General features: G+C 64.2%; 4 protein-coding genes across 4 annotated transcripts; 1 reads left to right on the forward strand and 3 right to left on the reverse strand.

Annotated features, from left to right (window-relative positions):
• Window positions 1-186: 186 nt before the first annotated feature.
• On the reverse strand, window positions 187-5986 carry CHLRE_03g161950v5 (uncharacterized protein). Its single transcript, XM_043060715.1, has 10 exons — window positions 5790-5986; window positions 5508-5636; window positions 5264-5365; window positions 4232-4429; window positions 3814-3924; window positions 2953-3518; window positions 2537-2694; window positions 2223-2391; window positions 1813-2017; window positions 187-1661 (listed from the first exon to the last, which is right to left on the reverse strand). Exons 1-10 carry the CDS (start codon window positions 5817-5819, stop codon window positions 1098-1100), a joined length of 2232 nt encoding a protein of 743 aa, XP_042925844.1. The 5' UTR covers window positions 5820-5986; the 3' UTR covers window positions 187-1097.
• A 144-nt stretch (window positions 5987-6130) lies between these two features.
• Window positions 6131-7546, reverse strand: CHLRE_03g161976v5 (uncharacterized protein). The gene is made up of 2 exons (XM_043060716.1): window positions 7081-7546; window positions 6131-6901 (listed from the first exon to the last, which is right to left on the reverse strand). Exons 1-2 carry the CDS (start codon window positions 7113-7115, stop codon window positions 6655-6657), a joined length of 282 nt encoding a protein of 93 aa, XP_042925845.1. The 5' UTR covers window positions 7116-7546; the 3' UTR covers window positions 6131-6654.
• A 1301-nt stretch (window positions 7547-8847) lies between these two features.
• On the forward strand, window positions 8848-12848 carry CHLRE_03g162000v5 (uncharacterized protein). Its single transcript, XM_001703506.2, has 9 exons — window positions 8848-9016; window positions 9240-9282; window positions 9465-9613; window positions 9988-10084; window positions 10403-10520; window positions 10856-10950; window positions 11086-11254; window positions 11450-11561; window positions 11782-12848. Exons 1-9 carry the CDS (start codon window positions 8946-8948, stop codon window positions 11966-11968), a joined length of 1041 nt encoding a protein of 346 aa, XP_001703558.1. The 5' UTR covers window positions 8848-8945; the 3' UTR covers window positions 11969-12848.
• A 2-nt stretch (window positions 12849-12850) lies between these two features.
• Window positions 12851-17886, reverse strand: CHLRE_03g162050v5 (uncharacterized protein). Its single transcript, XM_043060717.1, has 8 exons — window positions 17503-17886; window positions 17096-17263; window positions 16410-16966; window positions 15664-16087; window positions 15275-15462; window positions 14806-15017; window positions 14103-14326; window positions 12851-13835 (listed from the first exon to the last, which is right to left on the reverse strand). Exons 1-8 carry the CDS (start codon window positions 17647-17649, stop codon window positions 13146-13148), a joined length of 2610 nt encoding a protein of 869 aa, XP_042925846.1. The 5' UTR covers window positions 17650-17886; the 3' UTR covers window positions 12851-13145.

Consider the following 17886-nt stretch of genomic DNA (forward strand, 5'->3'; position numbering starts at 1 on the left):
TTTTCCAGCTGTACAAAGCTGACAGCCCCTTGTCGGCGAGTTTCCGCCCCAGGTCCCGCGGCCTGCGCTCCGCCGCGCGTGCTCCCCATGCATCAGCGAGTCCCGCCAGCGCTGGAGCCCAACTGTCAACCGTGTGGAACTGTGTGCGCCCAGAGGCAGCTTATGGAAACCGGGTCAGCCCCATGCGTCTCTCTGAGTTTACACGCAGCTCACACACGCAGCTTCCCAGACGGCGCGCGCACGACTATGCACTCCCACTCGCGCGCCGCGCCAACCGCCACACCCGCCGTGCTCCACCGTGCTCATACGCAGCTTCCCACACGCGTGCGCGCTCAACTGGCTCCCACTCGCGCGCCTGCCGACTAGCACCAACTGCCCGTGTGCGTCACTACAGTCAGGTAGCTTCTGAGCCGGGCCGCCGTACAACTACCTGCTCCCACTCGCGCAGCTGCCGACTGCCACGCTACCTCCTGTACGGCTGCGGGGGGTGGGGGTGCCGTACACGAATTAGTTGGGGGTTGGTCGGAGCTGTCCTAGAACATACAACATACTATTTTTTCCCGCCCCTCCCTCCGCCGCTCAAGGTCATGCCACCCCACGAGCGCCTCCTCTATCGCATCCACCAGCTCCGCCGGCGCCACCCGCCCGTTCCGCTGCAGTCCCTGACATTGCAGCGGAGCACAGGAGAGAGGTGGGTTTCCGTCACCTCGAACAGTGTGTGTTTGTTTGTTTGTGTGTGTGTGTGTGTGTGTGTGTGTCTGTGTCTGTGTCTGTGTCTGTGTCTGTGTGTGTGTGTGTGTGTGTGTGTGTGTGTCTGCCCGGGCAAACGACCTCGCACGTCCCCGCGCGCGTGCGGGCTGGCGGTCCACCTGTGACGTGAATGTGCATGCACGCGTACCGCATCTCCATTCGCATACCGTATACAGCCCACCCTCATCCTGCGGCTTTACAGCTGCTGACAGCTGGAGCCTCAACCATGACACCACACATGCGGCCGCGTCGTCACAACTTCTCCTTGCTATACTTCACGCCCCACAGCACAGAGCCAACATGTCGCCGAAGTACCGCACCTGCCCACGCCGCTGGTAATAGACAGCTCAGTCGTCATCGAGGGTCAGGTCGACGAATTCCAGCTGACCGGTTAGGTCGATTAATCCCACCACGGTCCGCTTCGCCAGCAGCCTCTCCTGCAGCGGCGCGAGCCGCTGTGCCTCAGTGTGCGACTGTTGCGTTACGCGTGGCTGGCCCGCCGGCGGCATCTGCACTGCTGCTGCTGGTGCTGCCGCGCGTGCGTGTGCTCCCGGCAGCGGCGCCTGGGGCGGCGTCGCCTGCGCCTGAGGCGCGTGCACTGCGGGTGGTGCCGCGGCAAGCTCCTCTGGCGGCACCCGCTTATCCGTGAGCACCGCAGGGCGCGCCGCCGCTCCCGCCGCCCCCACCGCCGTGTGATGCTGGATTTCCCGCAGCGGGCCTCGTGCGCCCGGCCCTGAGGGCTGCAGCGCCTGCTGCTGCGCCTGCTGCGGCGCCTGCTGCAGCTGCTGCAGAGCATTTAGAGCAGCTGCGCGGCTGGGATCCAGCGGCCAGTCCTCCACGCGGGACCGCACGCCGACGCCCTGCACGAAGGTCGGCGGCAGCACCAGCTCCCGATAGCTGCCGTTGGACTTCTGCAGGGCAGGAGCCAGTGCCGGCGCGACGGGGCGGGGCGGAGCGGTCACGTGCAAGCAAGGGCCCGGCTGTGGGTGCTACCCGGGTGCCACACGACCCCGCCCAATTAAGCACAAGCTCGGGCCCAGCCGCCACAGCAGCGCAACTCACCTGGCAGCACGCATAATCAATGCGCGCCAAAAAGGCCCTCTCCAGCGCCGTCGCCGAGGTCGCCGCGGCCTGCTCCACCCGCAGGGCCTGCAGCGCGGCCTCGTCGGCCGCAGATGGCAGGGGCGGCTGGTGTGTGGCGCCGCCCACCGCCCCAGCCGCCGCCCCAGCCGCCGCCCCAGCCGCTGCCGCCTTGAACTCCCAGCAGCTGTGGGCCATGTGCATACGTGGCGCAGCACCACACGTGTACGGGTGGGCAGCCGAGCCAGCCGGGCAGCTGAGCACGTGACGGTAGCTACACAGCAGGTGCCTGGAAGGTGCGTGCCGCGGCGTGCCCAGTGCACGAACCCGCACCGCAGCCACATACGTGCTCTGCCGCACCCCTTGAAGCCCTCCCCTTCTCCTGAACGCACCGGACGAAGAACTGGAACCCACGAGCCTGCAGCTCCACCCAAATCCTGGCCTTGCGCAGCTCTGTGCCGGTCATTTTGCCCTCCAGGACCTGCGTCAGCGTCTCCGCTGGACCGAGCAGGCCGCGCGACCTGTACTTCTGCAGGCGCTGCTCCAGGCCCCTCTCACCGTCTGCGCGATTGCAAACAGGGGCAGCAAATCCACGCAGCCAAAATGGTGAGGGCACGCAAGGGCTATGTAGGGGTGATGACATACCGAATAGCCGGTAGCAGTGCATGCATGGCCCGCATTCGCTGCCACCTGCTACACACCGTACCTGCTTTGCCTATGTAAAAGACAATCCTGTCTTGCTGGGCTGGCGGCTGCACAGACCACTCATACAGCCCCGGCCGCTCGGTGACGGGCCAATAGCTGTCGTCGCGCGCTGTTGTTGGGATCGCAATTGCCTGCCAGGGGCCGAAGCCCGCAAAGACCCTGCAGCGCACATGCAGACGCACGAGCGGCGTGGAGTGCGCACCACCGGCAGCTAGCAGCCTATGGTCTCCCCTGGTGGGTACCGGCATCTCCAACGGCTCCCAGCCAAGCTACCTGTCCCGCGTTCCAATGCCACGACCTCATCCTAGCTAGCTAGGCGACATACCGCATCCCAGTGTGCGCGCGTGTGTGCAGACATCACCTGCAGCTAGATAGGCGAAGCCGTCACGGCCAGGAGTCACGGCCAGAGACACTTACCGGTGTCCGTGCGGGATGCCCTCACGTAACACCCGCCCGGCGGAACCGACAGGGCGGGGAGCGTGCAGCTGCGCAGCGCCAGCAGGCAGCCCGTCGCCAGCAGCAGCACGGCCGCCCGACTGCGCCGCCGCCGCCGCGCCCGCCGCCGCCGCCACCGGGATCCGCTGGCTGCAGCTGCGCCAGACCGGCTCCTCCCCAGGCGGCAGCTGCTGCAGCTGCCGCGCGACAATCCTCGCCACCGCCTGCACCACGCTGGCGTTGCCGACCAGGAAGTCGTCTCGGACCGCCGAGGTGAGTGTGTTGCGGTTCCCCGTAGCCGGCGGCTCTTGCAGCAGCGCCACCAGCTGCACCAGCTGATCCGTGTCCTTTTCCTTGTGCTTGTCCTTGTGCTTTTTCTGGCACGTGCTGGCCGTCATCAGCCTTTGGAAGGCGTTGTACGAGTTAACCTGCCGGACGTGCGCCTCCCGCCCCTCCCTCCACCGCTCCAGGTCGTGCCACCCCACGAGCGCCTCCTCTACAGCATCCACCAGCTCCGCCGGGGCCACCCGCCCGTTCCGCTGCAGTCCCTGACATTGCAGCGGAGCACAGGAGAGAGGTGGTTTCCGTCACCTCGAACAGGGTGTGTGTGTGTGTGTGGATTCGCCAGAAGTATACCCCATCGGAGGGGGTTCCTCACGGGTTTCGGGGTATGTTCGGGGTCTGGCATCTTGTGACCTGATCCCTCCCCCCCTGCCTCCATGTCCACAACTTGCGTGCTGCATCCCAATCAAGCAGCATGCCTTGCACCGCCGCATCCTCAGGTCGGCATACAAGGAACTTCACATACATCCTGCAGCAGCTAGCGATAGACACGCCGCTCACCAGTAGCGGGTGCTCACTGCCGGCAGAGGCCGCCAGGTCCCGCCAGATGCCGCCCTTCAGTTGTTGGTGGCCGTCCGTGCCCACAGCAGCCTGGTGCGCCGCGGCCAGAGCCTGGTGGCGCAGGGAGCGTGCGGGAGGGCGGGCGGCGCATGATCGTAATAAAGGCGGAGTGGAGGGTGATACAGGTGCAGGTTGTACTGCGTGCGTGACCATTGAATGAGGAGGAATGCCTGCTGTAGGCCACGGCTGCTGAGTGGACTGCAACGAGGTAGGCGCCTGAGCCTCAGGACAATGCCCCGGTGTGGCACTACTGGTGGCGTGATGAAGGATACAATGGTTATTGAGGCCATCGGTCGCTTGGTCCCACGCCTGGCTAGCCGGTCCACCCAGCAGATGCGAACCCCACGGCCCCACCGACCTCCAGTAGATGGTTCTCGGACTCCGCCGCCGTGATTGGTCCCGGCTTCTCCCGCGCAATCCGCCCGAGCAGCCAGTGTGCCAGCGCGGCCACTCCCTTGGACTTGGACTGAGGCAGCGTCCAGACATCAGCAGCCGCAGCCGGCGGCGTGACCTTGTCCACACGCTCCACGAGCTCCAACGCCTCCTTGGCTTGGCGCTGCAGGCGGGCACACACGGGGAGGGTGTGTCAATGCAAGATGTTACAGCTGAGCTGTTTGCTGGCTTTGGGGAATGGGAGCAGCACCTCCATGCAGGCGCTGAGCAAGCTGGCGAGGTTGGTGGGGCCCACATGCACGCGCGGCCCACACGCACCGTACATGCGCCCGTGGGCCTTCCTCCCCTCAGGTGCAGCGCAATGCGGCGGCGGTTGCCGCAGCAGTGTGTCCTGCCGTGAGCCCATGTGCATGTGCTCATGCATTCATACATGTGCCCATGCAGCATCACAGCAACACCAAGAACCTGAAACAATTGCTTGAGGAAGCTGGCTGGACAATTCATCACAATTCACTGAATCCCGCGGACGCAAACCATGAATAAGCCACGCTGTGGACACCGCCGAAGCCGAGGCCTACGGATCCTTGAGCTCGCGCACACGTGGCGTGCAGCCGGCGTGTCACACATACACACACACCGTCTCTGCTTTCTCCATCGCCTTTAGGTGGGCTTGAGTGACGACGAACAGCGGGCAGGCCTCTGGGATCAGGCGTGCCCGGTAAACCCTTTTCAGCGGGTTTCAGGTCGTCTTAGGTAAGTATGGCTCTGTCGGCGCGTTCATCCTTTCGGTAATGTATCCGTAAGTAACTCCGGCGTTTGGGAGGGTCTCGTTCCGTTTCGTCATCAACACACGTACTTCGTGCTGTTAATAGGGAGACCGTGTGTGCGTCGGCCTTCCCATCGGCCTCCACACCGGCCTCCACACCAGCCTCCACACCAGCCCTGCTGCAGCCTCCACACCGGCTTCCACACCGGCTTCGACAACAGCCTCGCTCACCTCGACCGCATCATCCAGCTGCTGCCCCCCGTGCTCGCACTGCTCCAGTCCGTTCCGGAGCAGCGCCGCTGCATCCAAGAGCTGGAGCGTGAAGGAGTCGGCCTGGAGGGGCACACCCCGGTTGGTTGGGTTAAGTACGCACGGCACAAACACACACACACAAACACACACACACACACACACACACACACACACACACACACACACACACACACACACACACACCTCGCAATCGCCTTCTCACCACGTTGATTGCCCGGAATTTCTCAAATTGCTCGCCCCGTGCTGCGGCGGCTGCCGCTGCGGCTGCGGCGCCGCGCTTCTCGCACAAGGCTTTGCAGCCCGGCAGGTGGCTCAAAGCCGCCGTGTACATCTGCGGTTGGGCGGGAGGAGTGACGAGGAGCGCAGGCCCAGCATCGCAGCCCGCATCGGCCCGCCCAGCCACACACCGCAACACTGTTGTGACTATGCGGCAGATCAGCAGCAGTGGAGAGCAGCGGTGGCTAGCTCCCAACGACCCACTTGCCTCCACAGCGTCCTCATACTGCTTTTGCATGTAGGACGCGTCGCCGGCGTGGCTCAAGGTCCTTGCATTGATGTTTGCATCTAATAATGGCCATGTGCTTGCCGCGCTGCCAGCTGCGCTGCGGTCGTCGACGGCAAACGGCAGGTCCGAAAGGTGCGAGCGCGGAAGCCGGTCTTGGGCAGTCCCGCCTACGATCCATGAAACTAAATGTACAAATGCCCTAAGCGTATTTGCGTCGCCAAGCCTGATGTCACAGGTTGTGCCAGGAAGGCTCAGTTCGGGGGGTGGCAGGGCTGATACTTCACGCCATGCATTCCATGGTGCTGATGTTATATATATGATGAATTCATTACGATCTATACAAGTAATAATCTGAACTTCTGAACGGCACTGCATAATGCGCCAAACGTTTTTGGATCCAGCCCCGCCAGGCCCGCGCTGGCCCGCCGTGCCCGCGCCGTGCTGGCCCTTGGTCACCGGCTTGACTCGCCTGGCTGTAGCACAGCCCTTGAAGCCCTTGCAGCCGCCACCTTTCGTCGCGAGAAAGTGCGTTGTGGTCTATTTGCTGGCTCTCGGCATGTGAGTCGTGTCATACCCAGCATACGGTAATCGCCGCGTGCCACCCGTCCACACGGGGCCTCGCCCTTTGTCGTGTTTGCCAAGCGCACCAATCCCCTTGTCAGTGAAGCTGACAGCCGTATCGCCAGTACCCGTATCTTGTAGATGCCTTCAGGCGGTCAGGCCCGCGGCGCCTACGCTGCTACGCAGGTGGATGGCCGCTCCCGCAGCATCTATGCCTGGACAAGATATGCGGTTCGCCTCGCATGGGAAAAGTACCACGTTTCAAGTCTGGGGCCGCAAGCGTCTACCTCATCTCCCGGACATAGCCGGGGTCGGTTCGTATAGGGACGGCGCCGCAACCTGCGCGCCGGCGCCACTTCTTGGGCGACGCCGCGCTGTCCTCCACGTTGCCTTGCTCGCCCCTTCCGCTACGCTCATGCACACCGCAACTGCTAGGCCCAGGGCCACTGCCACCGCCAGGCCCTGTGCCGCTGCGGCTGCTGCTGTTGGTGGGGCCAGGCCCTCCACCACCACCATTGCCGCCACCGCCACTGCGGCGCAGGCCGCAGGGCCGCAGGCCGCGCTCTACCAAGCAGCATCTCCATCAGCGCGTGCCGCATGTCCGTCGCAGAGGTGGCATCGTGGCGGCCCTGCGGTGCAACGTTCAACCGGACGGGACCTGAGCCTGTCTGATACCTGACCCAGCCCCCCGAACTGGACTGAGACTTACCCACACAGTCCCGCAGTGTTGGCACACTTGGACATCGCGGGCACGCGAGCCACCAAACGGAATCACCACTTGCAGGCAGCGCTGCCCGTTACGCCTGGAAGATTTTCTCTACAGGCCAAGACCGCAAACCCCCCAAAGCGTCTATGATACCGCCAAATCCACGCTAAAACGTCTACGCTCCAAAGAAGCGCGGCCCCAGACCCAAGAAGTTTCCTCCTCCTCTGGCATCGACCAAGCTACGGGCACTAACAACGCACTGAGGCACCCGCTTTCTTGTGTAAAGCCTATGCTCAAACACATCCACTCATTGCTCGTGAATCCGCAACTTGCAGCACCGCAAGTAGCACCACATGCGCGTAGAACGGACCCCAAGACTGCTCTCCCGCAAACCATCTGAGCTACAGCTCTGCTCGCCATCAAATTATCTTGCTGCCTTGGATCCTGGATGTTCTGCGGCCTGGACCTTGTTTTCTATGCCCGCCGAGGGCTTGAGAATTCAGGGTGTTGACAAACACCTGTTCGGATGGACTGCACAGTGGGGTCACGGATTCACCCAGTAACTGCACTCCTGTGGGACGTCCAACCCTAACACGGACAGCCCATCCACACACGCTCTCGCAGTCCTGAAGTCTGAAGTGACTGGGCCCTGAGGCGAGTCCAGCCTTGCGACCCGGTCCGGCAGTGTCGTGCAGGCGGTACGGTAGCACCGTGCCGCCGCCCCGTTCTTGCTCTCACTGGCAGTGTCAGATGCACACCAACGGCACCGGGCCGGCATGGGGCGTCAGTGCACCCCTGGCGGCAGCTATCGCTGCGCAGGTGTTCATCCAGCAAGTTCGTTCTACAACGCCGGCCCTTCGTAAGCTCATTTTGGTGAGCTGCAATGACACCGCCCGGGCTGCTTGGGTTCACGCCGCACCCGCGTGTTGGCCTTGACCGCATGATGAGGTGTGCTGCTTCCCCGCATCACGCTCTGATGACTCATGCATGCGGCATGCCGCTGGTTCAATGCCCATCAGTGCTAGTACTCGGCTGCGCGCTATGTGTACACATGTTGGGCGCCCGTGCGCACGCGGTGCACCCGCTGCCTTAGCTGCGAGGCCCCAGCTAGGCGGCCATTGCATGTTGCCTGCTGGAGGTGCCCCTAGATGTTTCCCGCCACGGGCTACTGCACCTTGATGCATAACATACTGTGCACGGGTTGCAGAGACTCCGGTTCTCGCCGAAATCGGCTGAATGCAAGCCTCCGCCACAGTCGTCTCCAGGTTGTAGCAAGCATTGCAGTAGCGTACATTGCTTGCCGGTGTCCAGTGTGGTCTCCATGCATGCGACATGCGCAGGACAGGCCCATGTCCGCTGCCTCAAGTGAGCAACCCACCTCTTCCTGCTGTCCAGCGCAGGTGACAGTGAAAAGTCCGCGCTCCGGAGGGTTGCTAACCAGCACCAAGATGCAGAGCACTTCAAGTTTAAGGCACGCGTGCGGCACGCCTCTTGCTCTTTTACAGTATTAGTTTTTAGTGCATAGGCATGTCCGCTTCCTTTGCAAGCAGCTTTCAGCGTTTCCGAAACAAGGGACTCACAGTTGAACAGTGTCCGCGCGATGAAAGGGTATAACGGTACTGTTTTGTCAGTATTGTATAGCGTAGACTGTGTATGCTATCGTGCACGTTTCTATGAGCGGCTTTTATGGAATGCTGAAGGGCCCATCGCCCCGATCACGAACTGTTACCTGCCATTAAGCGGTGCTTGCAAATAGCTTTGCACATCGATGTATTACGTAGAATCACCAGCACTTAGTTCAACACACTCCAATTGAGTCTTTGCCGGTCTTGGTCTTTGCTACACCTCTTTTTGTGACCAGCCGCAAAATGGCGACCAGCGAGCAGGAGAAGCAAGCGCACGCAAAGGACTTTTGGATGCAAGCAGCAATTACCTATGGGTGAGCGCGCGCGTGGAGTGGGCAGGTTTTCTGCAACTGCTCGATCAGGTCGTGAGTTGCCGCCGCTCGCACGGAGCAGAGGGGCTGTGTCATAAGTAACTTGGTCACTGCGTGTCAAGAGCGGCAAACAGCTGGGGCTGGGACGCGAAGTAGGCCACTGGAGGCTTGCCCTTGCCCGCTAGGGCTCACACCCCTGCCTGCACACACTATCTCCGGCCACCAGGTACATTGCGCTATGGATCTTCCTCTCCGCGCTTGTCATCATGGTAAGCAAAGTACTGGCCCTTGGCGCTTGCACAAGCGGTGACTGGTCAACATAAGGCCGCGCTGCGCTGCCTCGCTGTCCGGCGCTACCCCGCCTGTCAGCCTGCGCCTGGCGCGCCTGCGTTTCCGGCTCCCCTTGGCCGCGCACCGTGCTGATGGCCCCCCTCTTGGCACTCACCCACAGGTCAACAAGTATGTGCTGGCGTACGCGCACTTCCCGTTCCCCATCGCGCTGACGCTGACGCACATGGCGTTCTGCTCGGGGCTGGCACTGCTCATCATAAAGCTGGGTCTGGTGGACACAGTGCACATGGACTCAAGCACCTACTTCAAGTGAGGATCAGGGTGGATGAGGCAGGCGGGCGCATGGTGCTCAACGGCGTGGCGGCGCATGGTACTAGTGCGGCTAGTAGGCTTGTGTAGGTTGCCGCAGGGACAGAATGGCAAGGCTGGATTGGGGAATGGGCATGCGCGGGCTGCATAGGCGGAGACACTTTACGGTATGGTCACGTAATGCTCAAGGGTTTATGCACTTGGGCCAAGCACACGTGCCACAGCACAGCGGTCTTGACCAGGCCAACGGTACACACGCGGCGTCGCAGACCTGCTACGTTGCGCAGCTGAGCCGCGCGCCGCGTAACCCCTCTCGTTGGCTAAGCGCCGCCCTTGCCCGCCGCCCTCCCCGCCGCCCGCCTGCCGCCTGTCAGGAACGTGGTGCCCATCGCGGCTCTGTTCAGCGGCACGTTGTGGCTGGGCAACGCCGCCTACCTGTACCTATCCGTGGCCTTCATCCAGATGCTCAAGGTAAGGGCGCGGCGATGGGGAGGGGGGGGGTTAGTTATATACAAAATCCGCTAGGACGTTGCGGCGGAGGGGGCTTGGCGCGGGTGAAGCAGCGACGTGGCGCTGCAGGGAAGGGAAGGGCGTCTGGCAGCTGCAGGGGTGGTCGGTCATGGGGCTCATGGCGGCATGGTGGTGGAGGAGGTCGGCGCGAGTTTTCGAGCAGGCCCCCGTGCCACAACCGAGTTCAGCCCGGACTCCTGCCGCTGCTCCGAGCTTTCCCAGGGAGGGTGGGGCCTACATGTGGGCAATGACATTACGTAACACGCCACGCCCTCGCAGGCCACCATGCCCGTGACCGTGTTCCTGGTGGGCGTGCTGCTGGGCACTGAGAAGTACTCGGCGCTGTACGCGCTCAACATGGTTGTGGTGGCGGTGGGCGTGGCGGCGGCGTCCTACGGTGAGGAGGCCCCGGGGACCTGGGCTGGGCTGGGTTGGGTTGGGCTGGGCTGGGCCGTGGCGGTGGCTGGGGATTGCAGTGGTGGGCAAGGACGTGGGGAGCTAGTCGACAGGGCGGTCCGCAGGCGCGGCGGGTTGCGGTGCGGAGCGAGGGGTGGCCACAGGGCAGGGCCAGGGATGGCAGGCGTAATGCGTGGCACGGGCCGTACTGCACACGCGGTGCTCGCGTGTGCGTTCGGCGTGGCATGCTTGACGGCACTGGGCATGCTTGATGGCCCGCTGACACCTGACTTCCGCTGCTGCTGTGCGCACCCCTCCCCCTCCCCCTCCATGCAGGCGAGCTGAACTTTGACCTGGTCGGTGTGATCTTTCAGTCGGGCTCCATCGTCACTGAGTCCTTCCGCCTCTGCCTCATCCAGCTGCTGCTGCAGGTGCGGGGCTGGGGCGTGCACCGGGGCCGTATACCGGCAAGGACCAGGCGGTTTGACAGCGCCTGGGCCTGAGAACGCGAACCACGATCTCCTTGTCCCTCTTAACAACTCCGCCTCGCCGCATCCTCCCCGCAGTCCCGAGGCATCAAGCTGAACCCCGTCACCACGCTCTACTACATTGCGCCCGCCTGCTTCGTATTCCTGTGCTTCCCCTTCACCTTCATCGAGGCGCCAAAGATGCTCAACACCACCGACTGGGCCGTGCCGGTGGGCTGGCTCATGCTCAGCGCGGCGGCCGCCTTCGGTGAGCAACCGCCGTACGGTGGCGACGGGCGGCGCGGGATGGCTTGGTGCTGATTTGTTGGGCAGGCGCTCTTTGTTTTTGCTTTTGCGGGGGATTATCGCCCCGCCGCGCCGTGTCTTACACTTCTGCCCTGTTCACCTTTGTCCTCCTCAATTGCGTGTCTCACCGCCTCGCTGTCCGCTTCCCGCCCCGCAGCGCTCAACATGTCGGTGTTCCTGCTGATCGGCCGCTCCAGCGCGCTGACCATGAACATTGCGGGCGTCATCAAGGACTGGCTGCTCATCTTCCTGTCCGTGCTGCTGTACAAGTGAGTGCCGTCCGCCGGCACCGCCGGTAATATGGAGAAACCCCATCGTCACCCAGTCGTGGAGCCACAGCCCAGCTAATCACCCCATGCAGTCTCCCTCTTGAGCCTGAAGCCTGATCGTCCACCTGCCGCCACGCCCTCCTTGCCTACCGCTAATGCTGCTGCAACCCAGCCTTCCTTCTGCATACTTATCAACCATGCTTGAACCGTCCCCCCGCAGGTCGCCTGTTGGTCAGCTGCAGCTGATGGGCTATGGCGTGGCGTTCCTGGGCGTGTGCTGGTACAACTACCAGAAGCTGCAGGGCGCGCGGCCGCCGGTGCCCACCACCAAGTCCATCCCTGATCTAGAGAAGTCGCCGCTGCTGCGGACAAGCAACAGCGAGACCGGCAACAGCCGCAACAACTAAGGGGGAGGCAGAGGAGTAGGGCGAGAGATAGCAACTTAGTATTCGGGGCACTCCGGAGGTGGAAGGGATTAAGCCCTGTAGCATCTGTGAGAGCTGGGTGTATTGCAGTGACTCGTTACTGAAGAGACTGTGAAAAGAGAGCTGTAGAGAACCCGCCCGCGGCGCGGGTCAAATGCGTTGCTAGCTTGATAGGTCATGCGGATGTGTTAGGGCCAATGTCGGACTGGGCTTGGGAGAGCATCTGCATTCTCGAGCGAAGCGGTCCATTATCAGAGAGCGAGTCGGCATTTCGCGTGCGACCACTGCCAGATGTCACGGAGCAGTCCTGAAAGTGCTGCTGGTGCTGGCCGAGGAGGTCGGCAGTGTCATGTGTGGCGAAGAATCAAGGCGAGTCCTGGCGCGCGCTGCCCTCGTGCCACCGGCACGTGCAAAGTTGGCAGCTGCGGTGGTGTTACAAGAGTTGGCATGGGATGATGGCACACATGACTGGGTGGCTGACGGATGCCCGGGTCGTTAGCACCACGGCACGTCAGACGCCTGTGCTTGCAGGCTACCTGCATTGCGAGGTGTGCTCGGCGACACCACGCACCCTACACAACCACTGGCTCAGCATTTGCCCATACAGACTTACACGGATAGTGGACAGGCGACAGGGCACAGCTGGCGTCTTCCGCTTTTCTACTGCGCTATCAAAACAGAACATACGGACATGACAGAAACCCCACCACCTGTGATCAAATACGCAGTCTCCGTGCCCACCCTTGCCAAGCGAAACGTGCATCCCTTGGTTCCCTAGTGTTGATGAATGCAGCAGTGTATCCCCCGACCCCACGGTGCCTGCCGGTCACATCTCGACAGAGTGAACCTCTAGCCCCCGGTCAACATTGCGCAAACAGGCGATTGCAACGCTTCTGCTAGCACCGTTAAAGCACGATGCATAGCTGCGAACACGAGTCTGCGTACGCACGCGCGCAGTCATCCTTGCGGTGATGGACGAGCGCTTGTCAGACAAGATGCTCCCAGGACACGTGCATTGGCACCCCCGAATACTGTTTCGTCCCAGTCGCTTTCTTTCTTTATTGGCACACATTGGCGCGCTGACAACGTGGCCCCGCACGCATTCGCCACCTACACACCGCCCGTTGCTCAAAAGAAACGTCTCCGCACGCTCGCGAGCTCACACGCCCCAGCGCTGCTGCGATGTAGACGGCTGGCCGCCACCCTCGCCGTCATCCTCCCCTCCAAGGTCGTCCCAAGGCTTGCCCCACGCGGCGTTGTTGCTGCCGCTGGCAGCCCCGCTGCTACTGCCGCTCCTGCTGCTGCTGCTGCTACTGCCGGTGCCCAGGAAGGCATCGAGTAGCTCCGCGGGACTGATGTCGCCCACGGGCCCGGCCTCCTCCTCCTCCGCCTCCACGTCCTCCAGGTCCTCCATGCCGCCCGGCACCCCTAGCCCCATGTCACCGCCGCTGCTGCCACCAAGCGCACCCACGCCGTCATCCACGCCGTCGAACGAGCGCCGGCGGTTCCGCCGCAGCGCATCCGCCACCGCTGCCAACGCATCCATCTCGCCAGCCCGGCCGCCCACGCCCTCAAAGCCGCCCAGCGCCGAGTCGCCGTCATCGTCGTCGTCGCCATCGTCCTCGTCATCCAGGCCCGCCCAGCCGCCGCCGGCGCCCGCCAGGGCGCCAAAGGAGCCGCTGCGCGGGCTGAGGCCGTAGCGCGCCGCCGCGTCGGCCTCCTCCGCCTCCGCCGCCTGCATGGCCATCTGCTGCCGCTCGCGCTGCTGCTGGCGCTGCTGGTTGGCGATGGCCGACATCCAGCCGTTGTAGGAGAGCGGGTGTAGCGCCGAGTAGAACTGGGAGTGGATCTGTGGGCGAAGGCAATGCAAAGCAAAGATTATCAGGCAAGGCCAAGCTGTCTACTTGCGGCATCTCCGTATTCGGCACGGAGACGAGACATTGATGTCCCACCATATTGCCGCAACAACAATGGGTCAATTTCACAGCACATTGCGCGCTGCTTGCCACGCGCTCTTCATCACCACCACCACCACCAGCCGTCCCACTCCCAACATCATTACCCCCGACATCATCACGTCCAAACACCATCACGTCCAACACCCAAGCCCACCCACCTGCATGGCGTTCATGATGCCCACCCAGCCCGCGCTGGTGGCGGCCCACGGGCCCGGCAGCGGCTGCGGCGACTCCCCCAGCAGCACCCGCAGGCAGGCCTCCACGCCCTCCGCCGTGGCGGCCAGGTTGGTGCCGCCCTCCAGCACCAGCCCCAGCGGCGCGCCGGTGCCCAGCAGCAGGTGCGTCAGCTGGCCGAACACGGCGGGCGTGCACAGACAGCCGCCTGGAGGGGGGGGGGGAGGAAGGAGCGACGAGGGAGCGAGGAGGGAGCGAGGAGGGAGCGAGGGAGAGAGGGGAAGGAGGAGAGGGCGGCGTGAGAAGACGGGCGGGATTCCGGTACCGATGAGGCGGTGGGGGAGAGGGCGGGCGTCGTGATGGAGGACAGCGAGAGGGAGGAAAGGCTTCGATGGAGGCGCAAAGGCTGTACTGCGTGCAACCGGGGGTTGCAACCGGGAATCGGGTTGCAGCCGCAACTGCTCCACAGCCGCCACCGCCCGCCTACCGCCACAGGACCACACACGCCGTAACGAGCAACGTTGCATACAGTATGTATGGGGGGTCTTTCCCCTCGTGCCTCGTGTAACGGCTCTCGGGTTTGACACGAACCAGGAGTCCGTACTCTGTTCCCCATATTCATGTCGCTACAGTTCCATACCGGGGTATCTTGACCCCACCGGCACCGGTTCTTACACAAGCACTCACCCACGGTGTCGCCCTGGAGCGCGCCGAAGCCCGCCGCCGCCAGCACCACCGCCGGCCGCCACTGCTGCGCCACCGGCAGCACCACGTGCAGCGCGGCGCTCAGCAGGTCGCCGTCGGTGACGCCGCTGGCGCCCCACGTGATGTTGAGGCTGGTGCCCGCCGCCTCGCCGGTGCCCGTGTCGTCCACGGCGCCGGTGCCGGGGAAGGTCTCGCTGCGGGCGGAGCAAGCAGGGAGGAGGGAGTGGCGTGAGCAAAATATACTGTGTTCTTGTTGCCGTGTCAGGCTAAGGCAAAGAGCATCGCGGTTGGGTTGAGGGAATGCCAAAAGTCACAGTCAACAGTCAAAGCTCTGCTGGCCGCACTCTCAGCAAAGGCATCAGCTACCACAAAACGAAGCTCTCCTTGGTCTTGCCCTCGCACCTCTTCGTCTCGCACACGCACACGCACACGCACACACGCACACCCCTACCTGTCGAAGCGGTGCATGCTGACCACCATGACGCGCGGGTCGCCCGCGAATATCTCCGCCGTGCCCTGGCAGTGCGCCACGTCCCAGTCCAGGATCAGCACGCGCGGCGCCCCCGCCGCCAGCGCCGCCGCCGCCGCCACCGCCGTGTTGTTCAGGTAGCAGCCCGCGCGCGCCTGGCCCCGGCCCGCCTGCAGCACACGACGCAGCCCAGACGCAATGTAGTGTACGGCATGACGTGTGCGTGCAGTCGCCCTGCCGGGTTTACGCACTCACACACGGCGCAGCTGCAACCCTGTGCCGCAACCCCCCACGAGTGTTCCAAACCGCTGGCCGTTCGCCTGCATAGCGCCCTTTTCCTCGCAGCCCCAGCCCCCGCCCCCTCTCGTCACCTGCGCGCCCGGCGGCCGCACCAGCGCCATGCCGCGCCCCACACGCCCGCTCGCCAGCGCCGTCCCCAGGTCCGCCGCCGCGCCCGCCGCCAGCAGCGCCGCCGTCGCCGTGTGCGCGTTGTACAGCGTGTCCGCCGACAGCGGCGACGCCGGCGGATACGTCCACGGCAGCGGCGACGTCGGCCCCACCGCCGCAGCCGCCTGCTCCTCCGTCCCGTGCCCCCCGCTTGCTGCGAGCTGGCTGCTGCTGCTGCTGCCGCTGCCGGCCGCCGCCTTGCCCAGGCCGCGCACCGCCGCCACCAGCTCGGGCGTGTGCACGCGCAGCAGCTCGGCATCCGTGGCGGCGCGGCAGGCGTGCAGGGCGCAGCGCGGCAGCAGGCCGCGGGAGTGCAGGCGCGACATGATGGCCTGCAGCCGCTCGGGGCTGCACGACAAGCACACGGGTGCGGTGGAGCGGCAGGTGAGGAGACAGGGGTGCGCACACGGGGTTATGGCCAGGTGAGGATGGAGGGGCTTCGCCGGGTGCAGGCTGGCTCGACCGGCTGGTTGGCTACATGCCGAGGAGGGGAACGTGCAAGTCGCCGTCACAGCAGCTCGCCGTCACAACAAGTCGCCGTCGCAACAAGTCGCCGTCGCAACAAGCCGCCGTCACAACGAGTCGCCATCACAACAAGGTGGCCATACCAGTCACCCCAATGGTTGAACCCCGCCCTTGCGCTTGCCATCCCCGCCCGTGGCACACTCACCGGGACGGGTGCGGCGGCAGCGCCGACCTGTGCAGCAGCATCCGTGCGTCCGCCGCCAGCATCACGCCACTGCTACCGCCACTGCTACCGCCGCTGCCAGCACCGCTGCTGCTGCTGCTGCTACCGGCGCTGCCGCTGGCCGCCTGCGCCCGCTCGCGCGCCTGCTGCAGCTGCTGCCGCAGCAGCTGCGCCTCGTAGGCCTGCGCCCAGGCCCGTGGGTCGCCTAGGACCTCGGCGTCGCGGCTGGGGGGGTGGCCGCAGCCGCCGCAGGTGGCGCCGGCGGCGGGCAGCGGGCGGCAGCAGTTGACGCAGAAGGCGGTGGGCTCGTAGAGGCCGGGCGTGCGGCCGTAGCGGCGGCCGTGGGGCGAGTGGGTGAAGGAGGGCCCCTCCGCGGCAGCGGCCGCGGAGCTGGAAGGAGGAGAGGGGGAGGCGGACGCGAAGGGGGATGGCAGGGGCGAGGAGGACCGTGCGGGAGCGGGGATGGCGGCCGCTGGCGCTGCTGCAACCGCGCCATTGCCGTTACTGATGCTACTGCTGCTTCTTTCCACGTCTTGTGCCTGCAATGCCAGGGAGACATGGGCCTAAGAATGGTATTGGGGCTTGATGGTGATGGTGCTACTTTCAGGCCTGGCACGGCTGACCATGCATACCAGACAGGCGGATTGCACAGACCTTTCAGGACCCACCCCTCGAGAGGCGGCGGCTGCAGCGGCCTCCACAGCCTCCACCGCCTCCACCTCCACCTCCACCGCCGCCGCCTCCGGCTCCGCCCCACGCGCCTCCGCGACGTGCGTGAGCATGTCGTGCATGATGGCCTGGAACTGGGGCGGCAGTGGCGGCGCCGGCGTGTCGTCCTGCGCGTGCGGGGCGAGTGTGGAGGAGGCGGTGTCAGAGGAGGTGGCACGGAGGGCGCGCGTGGACGCGTCATGCCTCTGTGCGACGCGCAAACCCAGCTGTCAGACGCCCCCGGAGTGGTTTACCTCGCTCGATTTCAACCCCCGTGTAACCCCCCAATACCCCTTGCTGCTTTATACGAGGTAGCTCACTTCAGCACACCCAAGCCTCTTCTGTGCCGCCGACAAGCCACCCTCACCTCCTCGTCCTCCCGCAGAACATCATCGTCGCCTTCGTCCTCCTCCTCGTCCTCCAACAGTCCTTCCTCCCGCACCGCCGCCGAGCTTGACGGCCAGGGCAAGTTGCTGCTCCCTGACAGGGCGCCGGAGCTAGAGCGCACGCGCATATCGCGCCTTGACATCGCCCGCCGACTGTTTTGGACTGTGCGAGCAACGCGCCTTGAAGCGACAACGGAGGTCGGACATGCTGGCAAGGGCAGCTGTCGACACGGAGGTAGGCCCCCGCGAAGCAAGCACGTTGCCATATTTGAGCGTACTCCGAGACTGCTGCTTGAGATACACGCTCAATTTCGCACGCGAGCTAGGTTCCTATATGTGTTCTGACAAGTCTTTACGTAAACCAC

Source organism: Chlamydomonas reinhardtii, chromosome 3 (assembly GCF_000002595.2).
Source record: "Chlamydomonas reinhardtii strain CC-503 cw92 mt+ chromosome 3, whole genome shotgun sequence".
NCBI lineage: Eukaryota > Viridiplantae > Chlorophyta > Chlorophyceae > Chlamydomonadales > Chlamydomonadaceae > Chlamydomonas > Chlamydomonas reinhardtii.